Below are 16,793 nucleotides of genomic sequence, written 5' to 3' on the forward strand. Positions count from 1 at the left end.
GCATACACACTCAAATGTTATTTTAATTTCATTTTTATTACCAAACGTCATGTATATGTTTGAGGAAAAAGATAATGTTTGGTTCACATTAGTCTTATCCTTTTTTTAAAAAAATTGATATTATCAAAATAAGAATAATATTATTATTTAGTGTATTATAATTAAGATACTACTATAAAATTTTAAATAAACATTATATTGATTATTATTTAAGGATTATTGTACATGTTACTTTTTTGAAAACGTTAATATTAATAATCAGGAGTGTTGCGGTTAGGGGTAAATATCCAAGAAGACAGAAAATATCATCACTTTAACTGTAAAAATATAACAAAAATAGTCAAATATATTTATCATTTATAAAAGATACAATATATGGTAAACGAATCAAATTAAAGTAATTATACAATGCAATTAATATATCACTAATTACAATAATATAATAAATTTAATTTTAATGGATTACAGTATGAATAATTTTACACATATATTTATTTACAAATAAATATAATTAAATTATTATATAACTTATGATAAGAAAAATATTATTTATATATCAAAATCAATTATTATGTAATTATATATAAATATATGTATTATTTAATTTATTTTTAATATATATTTAATATTTTAATATATATTTTTTAGTAATAACTAATTTTTGTTGACTATTTTGGTATACATAATTGTTGCAATAATTATCACATTAATTATGAATATGATTTTCATTTCCTGTGAGCTGTGACTGCTAGCTTCGGTTACCTGCTTATCTTCTTCTCTCCATAATTCACTCACCTATAAATAACACAATCCAAGTCGGCTAAATACTTTTCGCAATTTTTTCTTCTTCTTTTGCTTCTCTCTCACATCGTTCTCGTGAGCTTCTCTCCGTTTCTCACGTTCTCTAATATCTGTTACGCATTTCTCTCCCTCCCTCTCTCTCTCTCTCTCTCTCTCTCTCTCTCAGCTTCAACGGTAACGACGTCGATCTCGTTAGTTCTAACGGTTTCGCCGTAGAGTCAAGGTTGTAACCGTCACTGAACCGCTGCGAGTAGTAGCTGCTGCTGCTTCTACTTATTCTTCGGAGTTTTGCAGTGGTGACGATGGCGTTGGCAGATGAGAAGGACGATGAAGTGGTTGTTCCGCAGAAGAAGATCACGATTGGAGTCTGCGTGATGGAAAAGAAGGTGAAATGTGACTCAGAGGTTCACTCTCTCTTTTTCACGCTGGATCCACTCTTCTTCAGTACCTACGAGACTCCAGTCTATGTAATGATTCCGGCTTTGTTCTTCTATTGCAGGTTTTCTCTGCGCCTATGGAGCAGATTCTTCAGAGGTTACGAGCCTTTGGTGAATTTGAGGTAGTTGAATCACTGAAATGTTTCGTTTCTTCACGTCGCGTTATCCTCATTGATTTCGATTTGAAATGTTCATGAATCTGCTGGTAGTAGCTGAGTTCATGTTCTTTCTTCTGTTACTTATTCAAATTATAATGTGCTCCGTGTTTTCCTTTTCCTTCATTTTTCGCCGTCATTTTTGTGTTTTCTCCCTTTTTTTGTATTTTCTCTTATATTTGTTTTGCTGTCTCTGTTTATTATAATAATTATTATTTTCACTTTGTTATTTTTATTATTCGTAGGTCATATATTTTGGAGACAAGGTCATCCTCGAAGATCCAATAGAGAGGTATAACTGACACCGCGAATTAGATTTGTTTTTAGAATCTACAGTATGAAGAACTAAATAGTGATTGGACGATTTGCCGTCCTTTGCACAGAGTATAAGTCACTTTTTTTTTTTATCTTTTCGGTACATTGAATAATCAATGAATATATGGAATCAATTTCTTTTTGTGATGCTCGTGATCTGTCAGTAGACACTTGGTTATTTTAACTTATTTCAGGACACATATACATAGGCATTGGCATGAAATATCTTTCAAGTACAGGAAATGTCTAACTGTCATGCCGAGGAGGAAAAAAATTAATTGAAGGGATTTTGTCCTTGATATTTCCTAATGCTGCATTTATGGCTGATTTTAACAAGATTTAATAGTTGTATGCATGGATGGAGCACAAGAAAATGCTAACCATGTTGAATGATGATAATCCTAAGGATGGAAATAGGGGGACAAAAAAGAAGAAAAGAAAGAATATTAGAAGACATATGTATATCAGGGAATACAGTAGAAAGTAAAGGGAAGGCTATCAAGAAAAGTATATGGAGTTATCATTTAAACTATTATTTTTATGAGATTCCTTTCCATTGGCGGAGGCCAATTTGGAAGTGAATGCACTTTCATTAAATACCTTTACATTTCATTTTTGCTGTGTATATACTATTGGAGGGAATAAAGATCAAGAAAAGAATGCATTGTCATCGACACCCTACTCCCTAAAAAAATGTTTTTCAATGTGTGAATCATATTTGTACTTGGGACATGTGAGTTATTGCTGAAATATTTGTTGTTTTTTGAGTTGCACTGATTGCATACTAAGTTTAAATATTGCGTTGTTTGACTTATTTCAGTTGGCCAATATGTGATTGTTTGATTGCTTTCCATTCCTCTGGATATCCCCTCGAAAAGGCAGAGGCGTATGCTGCTTTAAGAAAGTAAGCTTGTTTATTTACCAAATATATTTTTTAGTCTTGAGTAATTAGTCCATGTTGCTTCGCATATTATTTTTTTTTCACTTTTTTTTTTCATGGGCATAAGCACAGTAGATTATGAAATTCTTTATCAATTTCTTGTCTTCTTATTCTCTGTTGCATGTTTGGTTATAGTTATAAGATTGCTGTATCGTTTTCTTCTCAGACATTGGTTACTAACTTGAAGATGTACACACACAGTATAATAATCTTTTTCATATCAATCTATTTTTTTTTCTTCTCTTGTTATTCTCCTTTTTCTTTATTCTTTTCAAATGTTGGTGGAGAATGTTTACAGATTTAAAACTACTTGTGCATTGTGATCCAGACCTTTTCTAGTAAATGAACTGGAGCCCCAACACCTTCTTCATGATCGAAGAAAAGTATACGAGGTAGGAGGGATTAGTTACTTAATTTCTTCTAGTTATGTACTTTTCGCTTTATTTTCAAGTTCCATGAGATTTCCAAGTATGTATATTGAGCCTTCTTGGATTTACATTAAAAAAAATAAATATAAGAAGCTTCATTTCCTGTAAGCTTTGAACATCTTGGTATGTGCTATCTGGATGACTGGATTTGAGCTGATAGCTCTTGCTGGTTCAATCGAAATCCAGAGATATACATCACTTAGCTATATGTTTGATTTATTCCCCCCCCCCCCCCCCCTCTTTGAATCATGCACTGGGCAGGGATTGTTGTTTTTATAATGTTTCTATTAAACTTGCAATATTTGAATCTTGGCACAAGTGAAATTGGCCTATGAATTGCTTTTTTAGGAAAATTGGTTCTGAAATATACAAGCTGTACTCTTTGACTTGTTCACCAAGAGCCTGAGTGGACATTGGCCTTTTTTTTTTTCCTTTTTGCTTGGGGAGGAATTTTATGAAGATGATAGTCATAAGAAAATGAGAAGATAAGAGATCCTTTTTGTGAGCATGAAAACAAATAATTGAAAACACTATCGCAGGGAATTGTAGTCTCTGAACTTATGAGAGGGAAATTCCCTTTGGGGAAAAAAGATGTTAGTACGTACTTTATTTTATACCGCAGAAGTTGTTTGTTCCAAAATCTATCATTGAAGATGTATATAAAGAAAAGGGAAACAAAAAAAGAAGGAAAAAAAAGGAATTTGAGTCTGGTTACTGTGTTATTTACAGTGCAACAGTAAAGAACTTTATTATTTATGTTTCTTTTTTTTATGATGATATTAATATGTTCAACTTTTGGTTCAAGCGTCTTGAAATGTTTGGAATCCCTGTTCCAAGATATGCCCTTGTTAATAGGGAAGTGCCATACCAAGAGTTGGATTACTTTGTTGAGGAAGAGGATTTTGTTGAAGTTCATGGCATGCGATTTTGGAAGCCATTTGTGGAGAAGCCTATTGATGGTGAGCCATTAATTGAAACTGTTCATTCTTCACTATTCATGTTTTTCCAAAATCGCAGACTTTACATAAATGTGTTCTATGGTTTAACCTTTTTGTTTAAAAATAAAATAAAATAAAACCATCATTAGTTGTACCATATTTTCAATTGGTTGCGGCTGGATAAAAATCTGTTACCTGATCACAGAAGTTGAAATTTAATGATGTATTGCCTATTTATCTAATCCACTCTTCTTTTTGTGCCGTATATTTGGAAATCGTGGAAGTTATATTCTCAATAATGCTTTTACAATGCTATTGTTATTATTGTGACTGTTCTTTCTAATGGTATTGTATTAATCTTTTTCTTTTATCAAAAAAGCAAAATTAATTAGTATTAATCTTCCTGATAAGTAATGAAGCTTCCCAGTTCTCATAATGTCCTCTCTTACTGTTTGTTTTCCTTGATATACAAGTTGCAAACAATTTTTCTTGAATTTTATAACGCTCTTGTTTTTGTTAAGGTGATAATCATAGTATAATGATATACTATCCCAGTTCAGCTGGTGGAGGCATGAAGAAATTATTTCGGAAGGTAAGCTTTACGCTGAGATGCTACTCTTCCCAGTTAAGAAACATTAAATAATTGTATAAGACATTCTTTTTCCAAGGGACATGTTGAAACTGCCACCTCTGCCATTTGTATAATAAATCATATCTGTGTTTTATATTTATATCTCTGATAATAATTTTCTGAAGTTTACTTGGGTCTTCTTATACCTATGTCTATCTTTATCCGACCCACTTTTATGTCCTTTTGATTGAATATATTACTCATCTTAGTTTCTGTTTTTCTGGTATACTATGATCTAAGGTTGGCAACCGTTCTAGTGAGTTCCAGCCGGAGGTGAGAAGAGTGAGGCGTGAAGGCTCCTATATTTATGAGGAATTCATGCCAACTGGAGGGACAGATGTTAAGGTTTGAAGTGCTTTAGTTTACCTTTTTCTTAAGAAAATTAACATATTTTGATGTTTATGACATGTGTTTGTCTACATTCTTATGGCTTTCAAGAATTTTGATGATTGATTGTAGGTGTATACAGTAGGCCCTGAGTATGCTCATGCTGAAGCCAGGAAGTCTCCAGTTGTTGATGGTGTCGTTATGAGAAATCCTGATGGGAAGGAAGTAAGTAGCATGCTAAACATCTTACTCTCCTCTTCCAGCTATTTGTTGTGTTTTTATGATTTTGCTATAACTTGGAGTCTTCGCTGGTTTGTTGCTTGTCAATCCAGATAGTTTAATCTTTCCTTTCGAAGCAGTGTGGATCTGTCCATGTTGGGTACCTTGTGGTAATGTTATGGAATAACACAATTGGTCCCAACGTGTAAACCCAGTGCCAAGAAGATGATACATATGATATTGAATCCTATACTTTCTTGATGTTATAACCCTATGACACATATAGTTGAGACAGGAGTAAACCCTAATTAAGATAAATAGGTTAGAAGGTTAGTAATTCCTACATATTTCATGTTTTTGGTTAATTGAAAATGCAAAGCCATTCTCATTTGTTATTTCTTGGATGTTACTTTCATATTAGGTTTGTAACTCCTCTCTGCAGCATTGCAGCCCTTATATCATGTTCTAGAGTAGATACGTTGAATGCATTTTATTGTTTTATCTTGTTTATTCTCTCATTGCTCTGTTCTTTTAACTTGTCTTCCTGCATGTTATGTATTCTACTACATCCTTTTATCACATCTCTTTCAAAGTGTGACAACCTCTTGTTTAGTCTTAATGCGTATTTTAAGGTTACCTAAATTGCTTGTTTTTTGTAGGTTATGTATAATATTTTTTATTTTCTGAACATTAAGATTTCCTAAGTTATAGGATTTGGGTTGATAAATAAAAGAAACAAACATATACACTGCAATGAGAGGCTGTTAAATTATGTCTATTATTACACTTGGCAGGTCAGGTATCCAGTGTTATTAACCCCTACTGAGAAACAAATGGCAAGAGAGGTTTGCATTGCATTCAGGCAAGCGGTATGTTCTTTTAATGTGGCAACATACTATTAAAAATGAGGAAGTGGTTCTTGTCATGTATGGTTCTTTTCTGAAATTTTCACTGGAATTGGATTTCTGGTTTCTAGATGGTAAAGTTCGTAGAATTGTTGGTCCTAGCAAGTATTGATTGTATTCAAGCTTTGATGTTTTGTATCCTAGAGCTGCCAGTAAATGTTGCATATGGTTGTATGGTTATATGTGTTTTATAATTCTTCAATTTTGCAGTTAATTTGTTTTCTGGTTGAAAGTTTGATCAATAGCTTGAAAAATATCCTCTAAATTCTTTTGGCGACTATTGATGAGCTAAAAAAGTTCTAGATCCAAATGTTTTAAGAAATGACCGTCTTTGTGCTTAAAAGAAAATATTTTTTTGTCTGTTTCTCCTTGTTTGCTGCTGTAAATTATTCTTGTTGCTTGTAGGTTTGCGGGTTTGACCTCTTGAGATGTGAGGGACGCTCTTATGTTTGTGATGTCAATGGATGGAGCTTCGTTAAAAACTCATACAAGTATGGGTCCCTAATTAGATTTTTCGCAATTATTCTTGTAATATGGGAGCATGGTTCAATTTTCCCAATAGCTTTTCACTTGCTTCTAGTAATCAGAAAATCGTAGCCCAGCTCTTTTCCTCTAAGAACTATATATCCGAGCTGGGAATTTTATTGAAGATATAGACTGGTTGTGATGCTATTTGAAAAATGAAGTTTCCCTATGGATGGCATGCTATTACATAGATGAAATAAATACTCTTTCTAACTAGATATAGCATTACTTGCCTTGTTCATGCTTTAGTTGCTACATGGTAGAATTGCTTCAATGAAGCAAAATTCTCGTCAATTTGGGTTTGATGGAAATCATTGGTTCAATGAGATGCTTATAAATAAGGAAAACATTACCAATTATGAAAGCTATGTCAATTTCGTGCCGAACTATTTTTTCTTTCAATATTCAAAATAGCATGCACTGCTTGTTTCAGTCATACGGTTTCCATTTGTTGCTTATTAAGGTATTATGATGATGCTGCCTGTGTTCTGCGAAAGATGTTCTTAGATGCAAAAGCACCTCATCTTTCTTCAGCAATTCCACCAACCTTGCCATGGAAAGTAAATGAACCGGTCCAACCGACAGAGGGACTTACTCGTCAGGGAAGTGGTATTATTGGGACTTTTGGACAATCTGAAGAATTACGTTGTGTAATTGCTGTTATTCGCCAGTATGTTCTAACACCCTCCGCCCTCCTTTATTAAATTAGTTAAGCACCACATGTATTGTTATGTACTCTTTTGGCCCCTTGGCAGTGGTGATAGAACCCCTAAACAGAAGGTGAAGCTAAAAGTTACCGAGGAAAGGCTGCTGAACTTGATGTTGAAATACAATGGAGGCCGACCTAGGGCTGAAGTAATACTATTTTCTGATACTTTTGTAATGTTTTTCTAATTGAGGGAAAGTGATCAATTTTGTTTCAATCTAATGGTATTTGTTTGCAGACCAAACTTAAAAGTGCCGTTCAGCTGCAAGATCTATTAGATGCCACACGCATTCTTGTGCCTCGCGTTAGGTACTCACATGCATAGGCCTAAGCATTGATTGACATGCACCTCCATATCACATTCACACCAAAAATTAATCAAATATCAGTATAAACCATTCTCGCACACATGCATGACAGCTAGGGGAAGTAGTTATTTGCCTTATGTTGTATAGGAAGTGCCATTGGCCTCAATATGAAAAAAGGACTGGAATAGCTTGTTTTAAATAAAACTCACTTGCTTTTATTGATTTTCTTGTTTCCTTCACAAGGGATGATAGCTGCATTTCCTTTTTCATTTTGCATCCCAAGGAAAAAATTCCCAGATTCCTAAAGTTTACCTTGCTAAAGTAGTAAAGTTGTCAGGCCAATTCTTTTTTGTTGAATGTGTGCTTTGTCATTTCTATTTGGAATTTATTAGTTGTAGACTCTAGGTTTATAAACAGTATATGCTTATTATTTTAGATAACCAAGGGTTTTAACTTTTAAATAACTATGGCTGTTACTATCATTCAGGCCTGATCGGGAAAGTGATAGTGAGGCTGAAGTTGAGCATGCTGAAAAGCTCCGTCAAGTTAAAGCAGTTCTTGAGGAGGTTGTTAACTAACTTGAGTTTTGCTAGTGACTAATATTTGAAATTTATATTCTTGAAAATTAAATTTCAAATTTTGTTGACCCTAAGTTTAGCTTTTCATTCTACGCTGCATTGACTTGTACCTCCTATTGATTGAGTTTGGGAGATTTTTATTTGAGTTAGTTCGGCATGAATTTTTATACATTGCTCTACTTCCTTGTAATCCTTTCTAATCCCTAGCCATCCCTGTGCGCTGTTGATTTAAGTCGCACATATAAGTATGGGGAACCATTGGTAAATTTCCTAGCTGTGCTAATGATTGATGTACACAAGGAATATGGTATGGAGATCTATAAACACCTGCCTGCATGAGCTAATGATCTGCAAAATTATATCGCTGTGTGTTGACCCAGAGAAAATGGAATGATTTTAGTTTGTTGCTTATGATATGGGATCTCTTCTGTTGGCTATGATGTGTCAAACATACTGCTAACACTGGAAAAAGATAATGCTCTTGAATCTACTCTGAGAGCATGAATAACTGCAGTTGTGATCTTGGTTTCTTCTTGTTGTTAACCAAAATGTCTTATTTCATATACTAAATTTGCCCACCTCTTGTTTTGCTCCTCAATATCAGGGAGGACATTTCTCTGGGATATATAGGAAAGTTCAGTTAAAGCCACTAAAGTGGGTCAAAGTCACAAAAGGAAATGGTGAAGGTGAAGAAGAACGACCAGTTGAAGCTCTAATGGTTCTTAAATATGGCGGTGTTCTTACACATGCTGGAAGAAAGCAGGTTCAGATTAATAAAACAAAAGAATCTCATTCAAGTTTGAATGGAGCACTATTATTTACAAAAAATTTGACATGTTTAATCTTCCATGAAGTTTTCTTGATTATCTATTCTTACTTTTGCCCTCTTTGCAGGCTGAAGAACTAGGAAGATATTTTCGAAATAATATGTATCCAGGTAAATTATATTGCCACTCGGCAATTATACTGGAATTTATACTCTAATAATTGTAGCTATTGATTGTAAATGTGCATATCACACACAAATAAAATTGTTATATTGGAACAAATGGTCTATCGGTGCTTCTAAGGTTTACTTAGGTTAATATGTTTCAAACATGGTCTTTCATTCTTCTTGTGACATTATGAGTCTATCACAATAGACTGGACCATGTATAATAGGAAAATCAAGTTTTTCATTTATTTATTTTATTTTTTAATTCAAATTGGCAGGAGAAGGTACAGGGCTGCTTCGCCTCCATAGTACGTATCGCCATGATCTTAAGATTTATAGCTCTGATGAAGGTCGTGTACAGGTATGGGTAATGATGCAGTCATCTTTCCCCAGTCCAAAGTATGCTTAAGTCGTTTAAGAGCAGCTTCTTCACTTGTTATTCATGTTTGACGTCTCTATGTGGTTGCTAACTTGCATAATTCGTCTTACAATACTACAATTTGAGTTAATTATGTACTGGATCTGTGTTAACAGATGTCTGCAGCCGCTTTTGCAAAAGGTCTTCTTGATCTAGAAGGACAGCTAACACCAATCCTGGTTTGTTTTTTATTTCATTTTTTCTTTTAAAAAGCCTTAAAGAGAACAGTTGAACAGTTTTCTGTGTCGGATATATTTAACTGAAATGGTTATCTTAAAGGTTTCCCTTGTTAGCAAGGACTCTTCCATGCTGGATGGGCTTGACAATGCTAGTATTGAAATGAAAGAAGCCAAGGTTTGTAATACAGTGATTTATTTTGTTCTTCTATCTTTTATGACGCTTACAGGCATTGCGATGTTTGTTTTTTTTTTGTTTTTTTGTTTATATATATATATATATATATATATCTACTGGCATAACCCTCAATCAAGAACAATCGAGCTTCCAAAAAACAAAATCTATAGACAACTTGTAAAGGAATAGTACTGAAATGATAATAATTAGGCCAAATGAGTACGGATAAATCCAGGAAGTTATTGGGGGGGAAGGTCATTATAAGTTATTTCCTGTATGATGTGCGAGGAAGAGAAAAGTAGTAGCACTGGGCTCTAACCATTAGCAACCAATACTGAGACTGGCCTAGTCCTTTTTCTTCAATAGCCAGTAGAATTTGTTGAAGGAGATGATACGTTTTTAGATGTAGTGGAATGACATTTGGAGCAGACTGCAGTGTTTTGTTTCCTATATTGTGTGGTATGCATATGATGTGAATGACAGATGGATCATTGATTTATCCTTTTAAATTTTTTATAGGTTGAGGATTAGGGTAACTGTACAGTTCATAATTCATACATTTGCTTATATACTCCATAACTAACAAATTCGAGTTAAGATTTGGGTATGACAGAATATCAGGAACTCTATTATACTAATACATTTTATTTCACATATTATCATGATTGGATATTTGGTAGGCCCGTCTGAATGAAATCATTACTTCTAGTTCGAAGGCCATTCATAGCAACGGATCACCTGAATTTCCCTGGATGGCTGATGGAGCTGGATTGCCACCCAATGCTTCAGAATTACTTCCCAAGTTGGTAATATTTGTTATATTTCATTGTCCTTAACGTCTTTCTTTTTTTTTCCTTCCTTTTTTGTTCGCTGTTTATAGAACGTGAAACTTTTCTTACGAAATGCAGCCATTTTTAGTTTCTTGATTTCCCCGGCATCTGTCTTCAATAGGTAGAATTGACTAAGAAGGTTACTGAGCAAGTACGACTACTTGCTAAGGATGAAGATGAGAAACTTACAGAAGCAGGCTCGTACGATGTAATTCCTCCTTATGACCAAGCAAAAGCACTTGGGAAGACAAATATTGATGTTGATCGTATAGCAGCTGGATTACCATGTGGTAGTGAAGGGTTTCTATTAATGTATGCTCGGTGGAAAAAACTTGAAAGAGACTTGTACAATGAACGGAAGGAGTAAGTGTGCTTAGAATTTTTTTGGTTTAATGTTTTCTGTACTTTTTTTTTTCTATATATTTAGAAATGCAAAATTTTTTTGCAAGTACCGATAATGGTACATTTGACTGGTTTAATTACATGCATTCAATGATAATGACTAAAGGCAACCAGATGCTTCAAACGATAAAGTTATTTGTGGAGTGAAAATCATTTCCTACCTCTGTAATGTGATATGGATGCTGTTTTTATCTTTCCTTAATCTATAGGTGGAATTGTTCCCGTTAACCCATCTCATCCAATCCAATTTTTGTCTCTTAATGATAGTAATATGGTTTGCTTTATATGTTAAACAAGCAAAAACATGCTTCAGGTTTTAAGAATATATAAATTCCTTTATTCTAATTAAAATGCTTTTAAATGCTATTATTTGTTTCGATTTAGCATTTTCCAGTGATGATTTCACTCTCAAAACTATCATGAATTTTGTATGCATTACGTGTACGGTGTATTGGTCTCTTCTGTGTACTTATAGTTTATTGGCTAAAAAATGTTGTCTCCCTAGTTGAACTGTTTTGCCTTATGTTGAATGTTGTACACTAATGGCCTGTTAATTGCACAGGCGCTTTGACATCACCCAAATTCCTGATGTCTATGATTCATGCAAGTAAGTTATCTTATCTTATGTTTGTATTATAACTCGATTGATCTTTTCAATCGCTACATATCTTTATGCAGAAAACAATTATGGAGTTTTTGTTTTGTTTTGTTTCTTTTCGTTTTATGGTAACAATTATGGAGATCTTGTTAAAGATCATGAAATGCAGAGTCTTTCCTCTCCTGATGGCTGTAAAAATGTTATATCTGTAGTTTAATTTTCTGTTTCATTCACCCCTTCACCTGAACTATTTTCTATAATGTAAAGGGTTCTCATTGGCCATAATATTATTTTCAATGTGATGGTTATCATAAACCATAGGCTTCCTTATTTTTTTTCCTGTTCTTTTTGTTCCTCTCTGTCACTTTCCTTCTTCCAATCCCAACTGTTCTGTTTTTCATGTCTGATCTGTTCTAGTGATCGTCCATCCAGTTTTATGTTTGTGTTTCAAGTTTTTGTGTGTATATTTTGATCTCTGAGTTGTGATTAGACTGCAACCTTTAGAAGACCCTCCTACAGCTTGTTGAGGCTGATTTAATTGTTGACTGTTAATTTATCATTGGACAAGCAATTCCAACCCTATTTCATAAGTGTGCACATCAAATATGCATAGGAGTCAAATATGAATTTAAAATGAAAAATTGGCAATATCATAAATTATATAGATTCATTTATTCTCTAAGAAGTTAATGCTGGCTTCCACATTGCAGATATGATCTATTGCACAATGCGCATCTTAATCTAGAGGGACTGGACGAGCTATTTAGAGTTGCTCAGGTATGCAGTATAATGTTTGGGTAACCTCTGCTCATGTTTACATATCACTGGTTTTTGTAAAATTGCATGCTGGTAGCGTCGCTGATAGTCTTACATGTAAAAGGCAGCATAGTGCGCGACTTTCACTCAGCAAAAATTTTTCATAGAACAGAGTACAGTGTTTGCCTTTTTAACGTTGGGAGAAACTCTATATGTTAAAAAACTTAAGAGTCAAGTATTCCTCTGCAGAAATAAAGCCCTTACATTTTATATTGCTCCGTTGTTCATATATTAATCAACTTTGAACTCAGTCTGTTAACTTTCCTGATCGCTCTGACATCTTATTTGCAGGCACTTGCTGATGGTGTAATTCCAAATGAATATGGAATTAATCCAAAGCAGAAGCTGAAGATCGGTTCAGAGGTGAATTCCTGCTTTAAGGAATCTTGCAAATTTCTTCTCATGTTAAATATATGTGAACATTTTCCCTGCGGTGCCTATACCAAAGTTTTGATTCAGTTATTTAACATTCTATTCTTAAACAGTGATAGATGATTTGACCGACTATAATAAACATGAGATTTACAGATGTCATGAATAATTCATCGTCTGTTGATAGTTCATGACAGACATATATAAACATGCAACAACCAAAACAAGCCTTGTGGATACAGCAACTCAGTTTTCAATGTGACATTAGATGCTCAGTTATATAACACTCTACATTTGATAAGAACAGTCATAAAACATGCTCACTTTTAGGAAAAATAAAGTATCATTTTGGCCTTTTGGGCAATAGCTATATTACATATAAGGCAATAACCAAACATAATAAACTGTACGACAGATTAAAACTATTTATACATCTTTATATTGGAGTTTCATATTGAACATGCAGTACTGTAATCCAATGCATTACCCCTATGTTCTTGTAACTGTAGCCTCCTGATTACCTTGTTTCAATTGTTTACGCTGTCTTAACTCAGATTGCTCGTCGATTATTGGGTAAAATTTTAATTGATATGAGGAATACTCGGGAGGAAGCTATCAGTGTTGCTGAATTAAAGAGTAACCAAGACAATGATACATCGGCGATGAAAACTGAGAAGGAAGATACAGAGGCCAAGTCAAAACATCATAAGAATGGTGAAATGGCCAGAAAATCAAGCACTTTCAGTGATATATCAATGGATCAAGACGACGATGATGATAAGGAGACCAAATATCGTTTAGATCCAAAGTAAGTATCTGGTCTTCATTTGATTTGGTAAATTTTTAAGTTGTATTCTAATAATCTTTTATTTTCCATTAGGTATGCAAATGTGAAGACTCCTGAACGCCATGTGCGAACACGCCTATACTTCACATCTGTGAGTATCACATCTCATTTTCCAATCTGTTAATATAACCAAAAAGTCCTTTGGAGTGGTTAATTGTATTGTATCTACACAGACCTCATACGTGAAAACAAATTTTAAATTTAACTAGTCAACTTGTATTGAACACTAAAGTATAATAAGATGCATTAAACAGAAAGTTTTAAAAAAAAATTGTTGACATTTGTTTCTCTTAGGGTGTGTGTGGTTGGGGGAATTATAAATAATTCCTAGGAATTCTAAGATGGGAATATCATATGCTCATGTTTGGTTCAAAGTTTGAAAAGCTATTCTCAAGCAAATTTGATTCCAGAGAATCAAAATACCATCATTTCAATTCCCACCTTCCTTTGGGTATATTTAATTCCCATGGGAATGGAATCTTTGTAACAAAATAATACTTGAACCACACACATCCTTAATGATTTCCACCTCCCCCTTTTTTGACAGGAATCACATATCCATTCTCTCATGAATGTTCTTCGATATTGTAATTTGGATGAATCTCTTCAAGAAGAAGAGAGCCTTGTTTGTCATAATGCTCTCGACCGCCTATATAAAACAAAGGAGCTGGACTACATGAGTTACATTGTGCTGAGAATGTTTGAGAACACAGAGGTCAGTTATTTTTGCCATTTCCCAATCAACATCTTTAGCATGTTATAGGGTTCCCAAGTGTTCTACATCATACGGGTTTCTTTATTCTTTTTTCCATTTGTTCAAAAAGGTGGTCTTGGAGAAAACCCTGTCTGTCTAATTAAGAAAGTAGTTGATCCACTTTTGACTTTTAAATGCAGGTCGATCTAGAAGATCCAAAAAGGTTCCGCATAGAGCTGACCTTCAGCCGGGGTGCTGATTTATCGCCGTTGGAGGTAATGATATCCAATTTATGTAGTTTTCCGCAAGAAATCCTAACTGGGGTTCTAGTTCTACTCACTTTGCATTTCTTGGTATGAAATTGAAATTCAGCTCAATATCCATTAGGCTTCAGAATATTGTAGTGTTACATTAGCTTGAACCTTCGACGAAGTCAGCTGTTTAATTATTTTCCTTAATCAAGTAAAATACCAAATATAATTGCTTTTTGACTTGCTGCCAGTAACATGTAGGAATTTGCAATTAATTCACTTGTTGGAAGTAGTTAGATTTGTTCATATTATAAGGTCTATTAACAACTTTTCATGAGGAATACCATTGAATATGCTGCTGATTTTGAACGTTGAATTTCTTTTCCTCTTGCTAATTTGTGTCATGCTACATGCATGGTCAGCAGAAGAACGATAGTGAGGCTGCTTCGTTGCACCAGGAGCACACACTGCCTATTATGGGTCCTGAAAGGCTTCAAGAAATAGGATCATACCTCACATTTGAAAAGATGGAAATGATGATTCATCCATTTGCTATGCCTGCAGAAGACTTTCCTCCGCCAACAACACCTGCCGGATTCTCTGGCTATTTCTCGAAAAGTGTGCTCGAGCGTCTGGTAAATCTTTGGCCTTTCCATAAGCATGCCAATACTAATGGGAAATAGTTAATTCAGACTTCCATTTCTACAAGTTAGGGTCTTCCTGTCTTGTGTTTCTTGTAAATATAAAACTTCTGGAAAAAACGAAGCAAGCTTTGCCTTGCCTGGAAAAAATTTTGGAGCATATCACATCCCTTTAACGAATGTTGGTAGAAAGCACGCATGGTGTCCTTTTCTTTTTTCCACCCAAGGTTCTATTACTTTCTTCTCGACAAAATAGGAAGCAACTAGCGTAAGGAGAACCAATTTATCCAAGCACTAACTAATAATTTACCCAATTCTTCTGAAGCAAGTATAGAGGGAAAACTAGAATACGACCGTCTTTCAAAATTGTACGATGTGTGATTATGTCAAAGCGATTACTGTTTTCTTTATGAAGTGTTATTTTAATTATCACCAATTTGAAGCCTCAGTATAATACCGTGTTTGGTTAGTGAGTTTGTCTATTTAATATCTAAATATGGTGGCACACAAAGCACTAACTAATAATTTACCCAATTCTTCTGAAGCAAGTATAGAGGGAAAACTAGAATACGACCGTCTTTCAAAATTGTACGATGTGTGATTATGTCAAAGCGATTACTGTTTTCTTTATGAAGTGTTATTTTAATTATCACCAATTTGAAGCCTCAGTATAATACCGTGTTTGGTTAGTGAGTTTGTCTATTTAATATCTAAATATGGTGGCACACATCTACGTTGAAAAGACACGATTTTTTAAAGGACACGGTGATATACGGTGATATACGGTTGCACATAATAGACGTATATTTTGTGTCCCTTTAGAAAGTGGATTTTTTTTCAATAATAAAATAAAAAAATTCATATTTTCTTAAACATAATTTTTGGACTTTAATTCTTAAGATATGATTTTTTTTCATATTTAAACAACTTCGCCGGATTTTTCGGTAAACTCTATAAAAATTGACAAGTTCGCCTAACTTTCCGGCCAACTCTTTAAATTTTATAGAGTTCGCCTAATCCCGGATTTTTAATCTATTATCATCATCTCTAAACAGTATATATAGATCTACAAATAGTACATAGGAATACACAAAAATACACCGATAACAAGTATAGTTTTTTTAAGGATTTTTTAATTATAAATTAAAAAAATAAGTCATATTTAACAATGACAACCATTGTTATCGTCTCTAAAAATACATAGGTATACAAGAATTTTAATCTGATATGTTAACTTTCTAATCTGATATATTTGAAGTGGATTTTTTTGGGAAATAATTATTTTTTTAATTTATAATTAAATATTTTTTTGTTAAATATGGCTTATTTCGGTATACCTATGTATTTTTAGAGACGATAACGATATTTATCATTGTTAAATATGACTTTTTTTATTTATTTATAATTAAAAAAATTCTTGAGT

General features: G+C 33.7%; 1 protein-coding gene across 5 annotated transcripts; it reads left to right on the forward strand.

Moving 5' to 3' along the window:
- Positions 1 to 840: 840 nt before the first annotated feature.
- On the forward strand, positions 841 to 15,933 carry LOC130973842 (inositol hexakisphosphate and diphosphoinositol-pentakisphosphate kinase VIP2-like). 5 transcript variants are annotated; one of them, XM_057898520.1, is made up of 30 exons: positions 841 to 1,205; positions 1,301 to 1,360; positions 1,639 to 1,685; positions 2,529 to 2,612; positions 2,977 to 3,040; positions 3,882 to 4,035; positions 4,536 to 4,606; positions 4,886 to 4,990; positions 5,105 to 5,197; positions 5,986 to 6,060; positions 6,502 to 6,587; positions 7,085 to 7,291; positions 7,377 to 7,476; positions 7,566 to 7,636; positions 8,123 to 8,201; positions 8,818 to 8,976; positions 9,108 to 9,150; positions 9,426 to 9,508; positions 9,682 to 9,744; positions 9,845 to 9,919; positions 10,600 to 10,725; positions 10,871 to 11,112; positions 11,714 to 11,758; positions 12,460 to 12,526; positions 12,857 to 12,928; positions 13,492 to 13,745; positions 13,818 to 13,875; positions 14,332 to 14,499; positions 14,679 to 14,753; positions 15,152 to 15,933. In XM_057898520.1, exons 1-30 carry the CDS (start codon positions 1,104 to 1,106, stop codon positions 15,410 to 15,412), a joined length of 3,189 nt encoding a protein of 1,062 aa, XP_057754503.1. In that variant the 5' UTR covers positions 841 to 1,103; the 3' UTR covers positions 15,413 to 15,933. The 5 variants fall into 5 exon arrangements, with proteins under 5 accessions (XP_057754503.1, XP_057754505.1, XP_057754504.1 ...); XM_057898522.1 differs by having other exon boundaries at positions 841 to 1,187; XM_057898521.1 differs by having other exon boundaries at positions 15,155 to 15,931.
- Positions 15,934 to 16,793: the final 860 nt, after the last annotated feature.

Source organism: Arachis stenosperma, chromosome 4, assembly GCF_014773155.1.
Source record: "Arachis stenosperma cultivar V10309 chromosome 4, arast.V10309.gnm1.PFL2, whole genome shotgun sequence".
Classification (NCBI taxonomy): domain Eukaryota; kingdom Viridiplantae; phylum Streptophyta; class Magnoliopsida; order Fabales; family Fabaceae; genus Arachis; species Arachis stenosperma.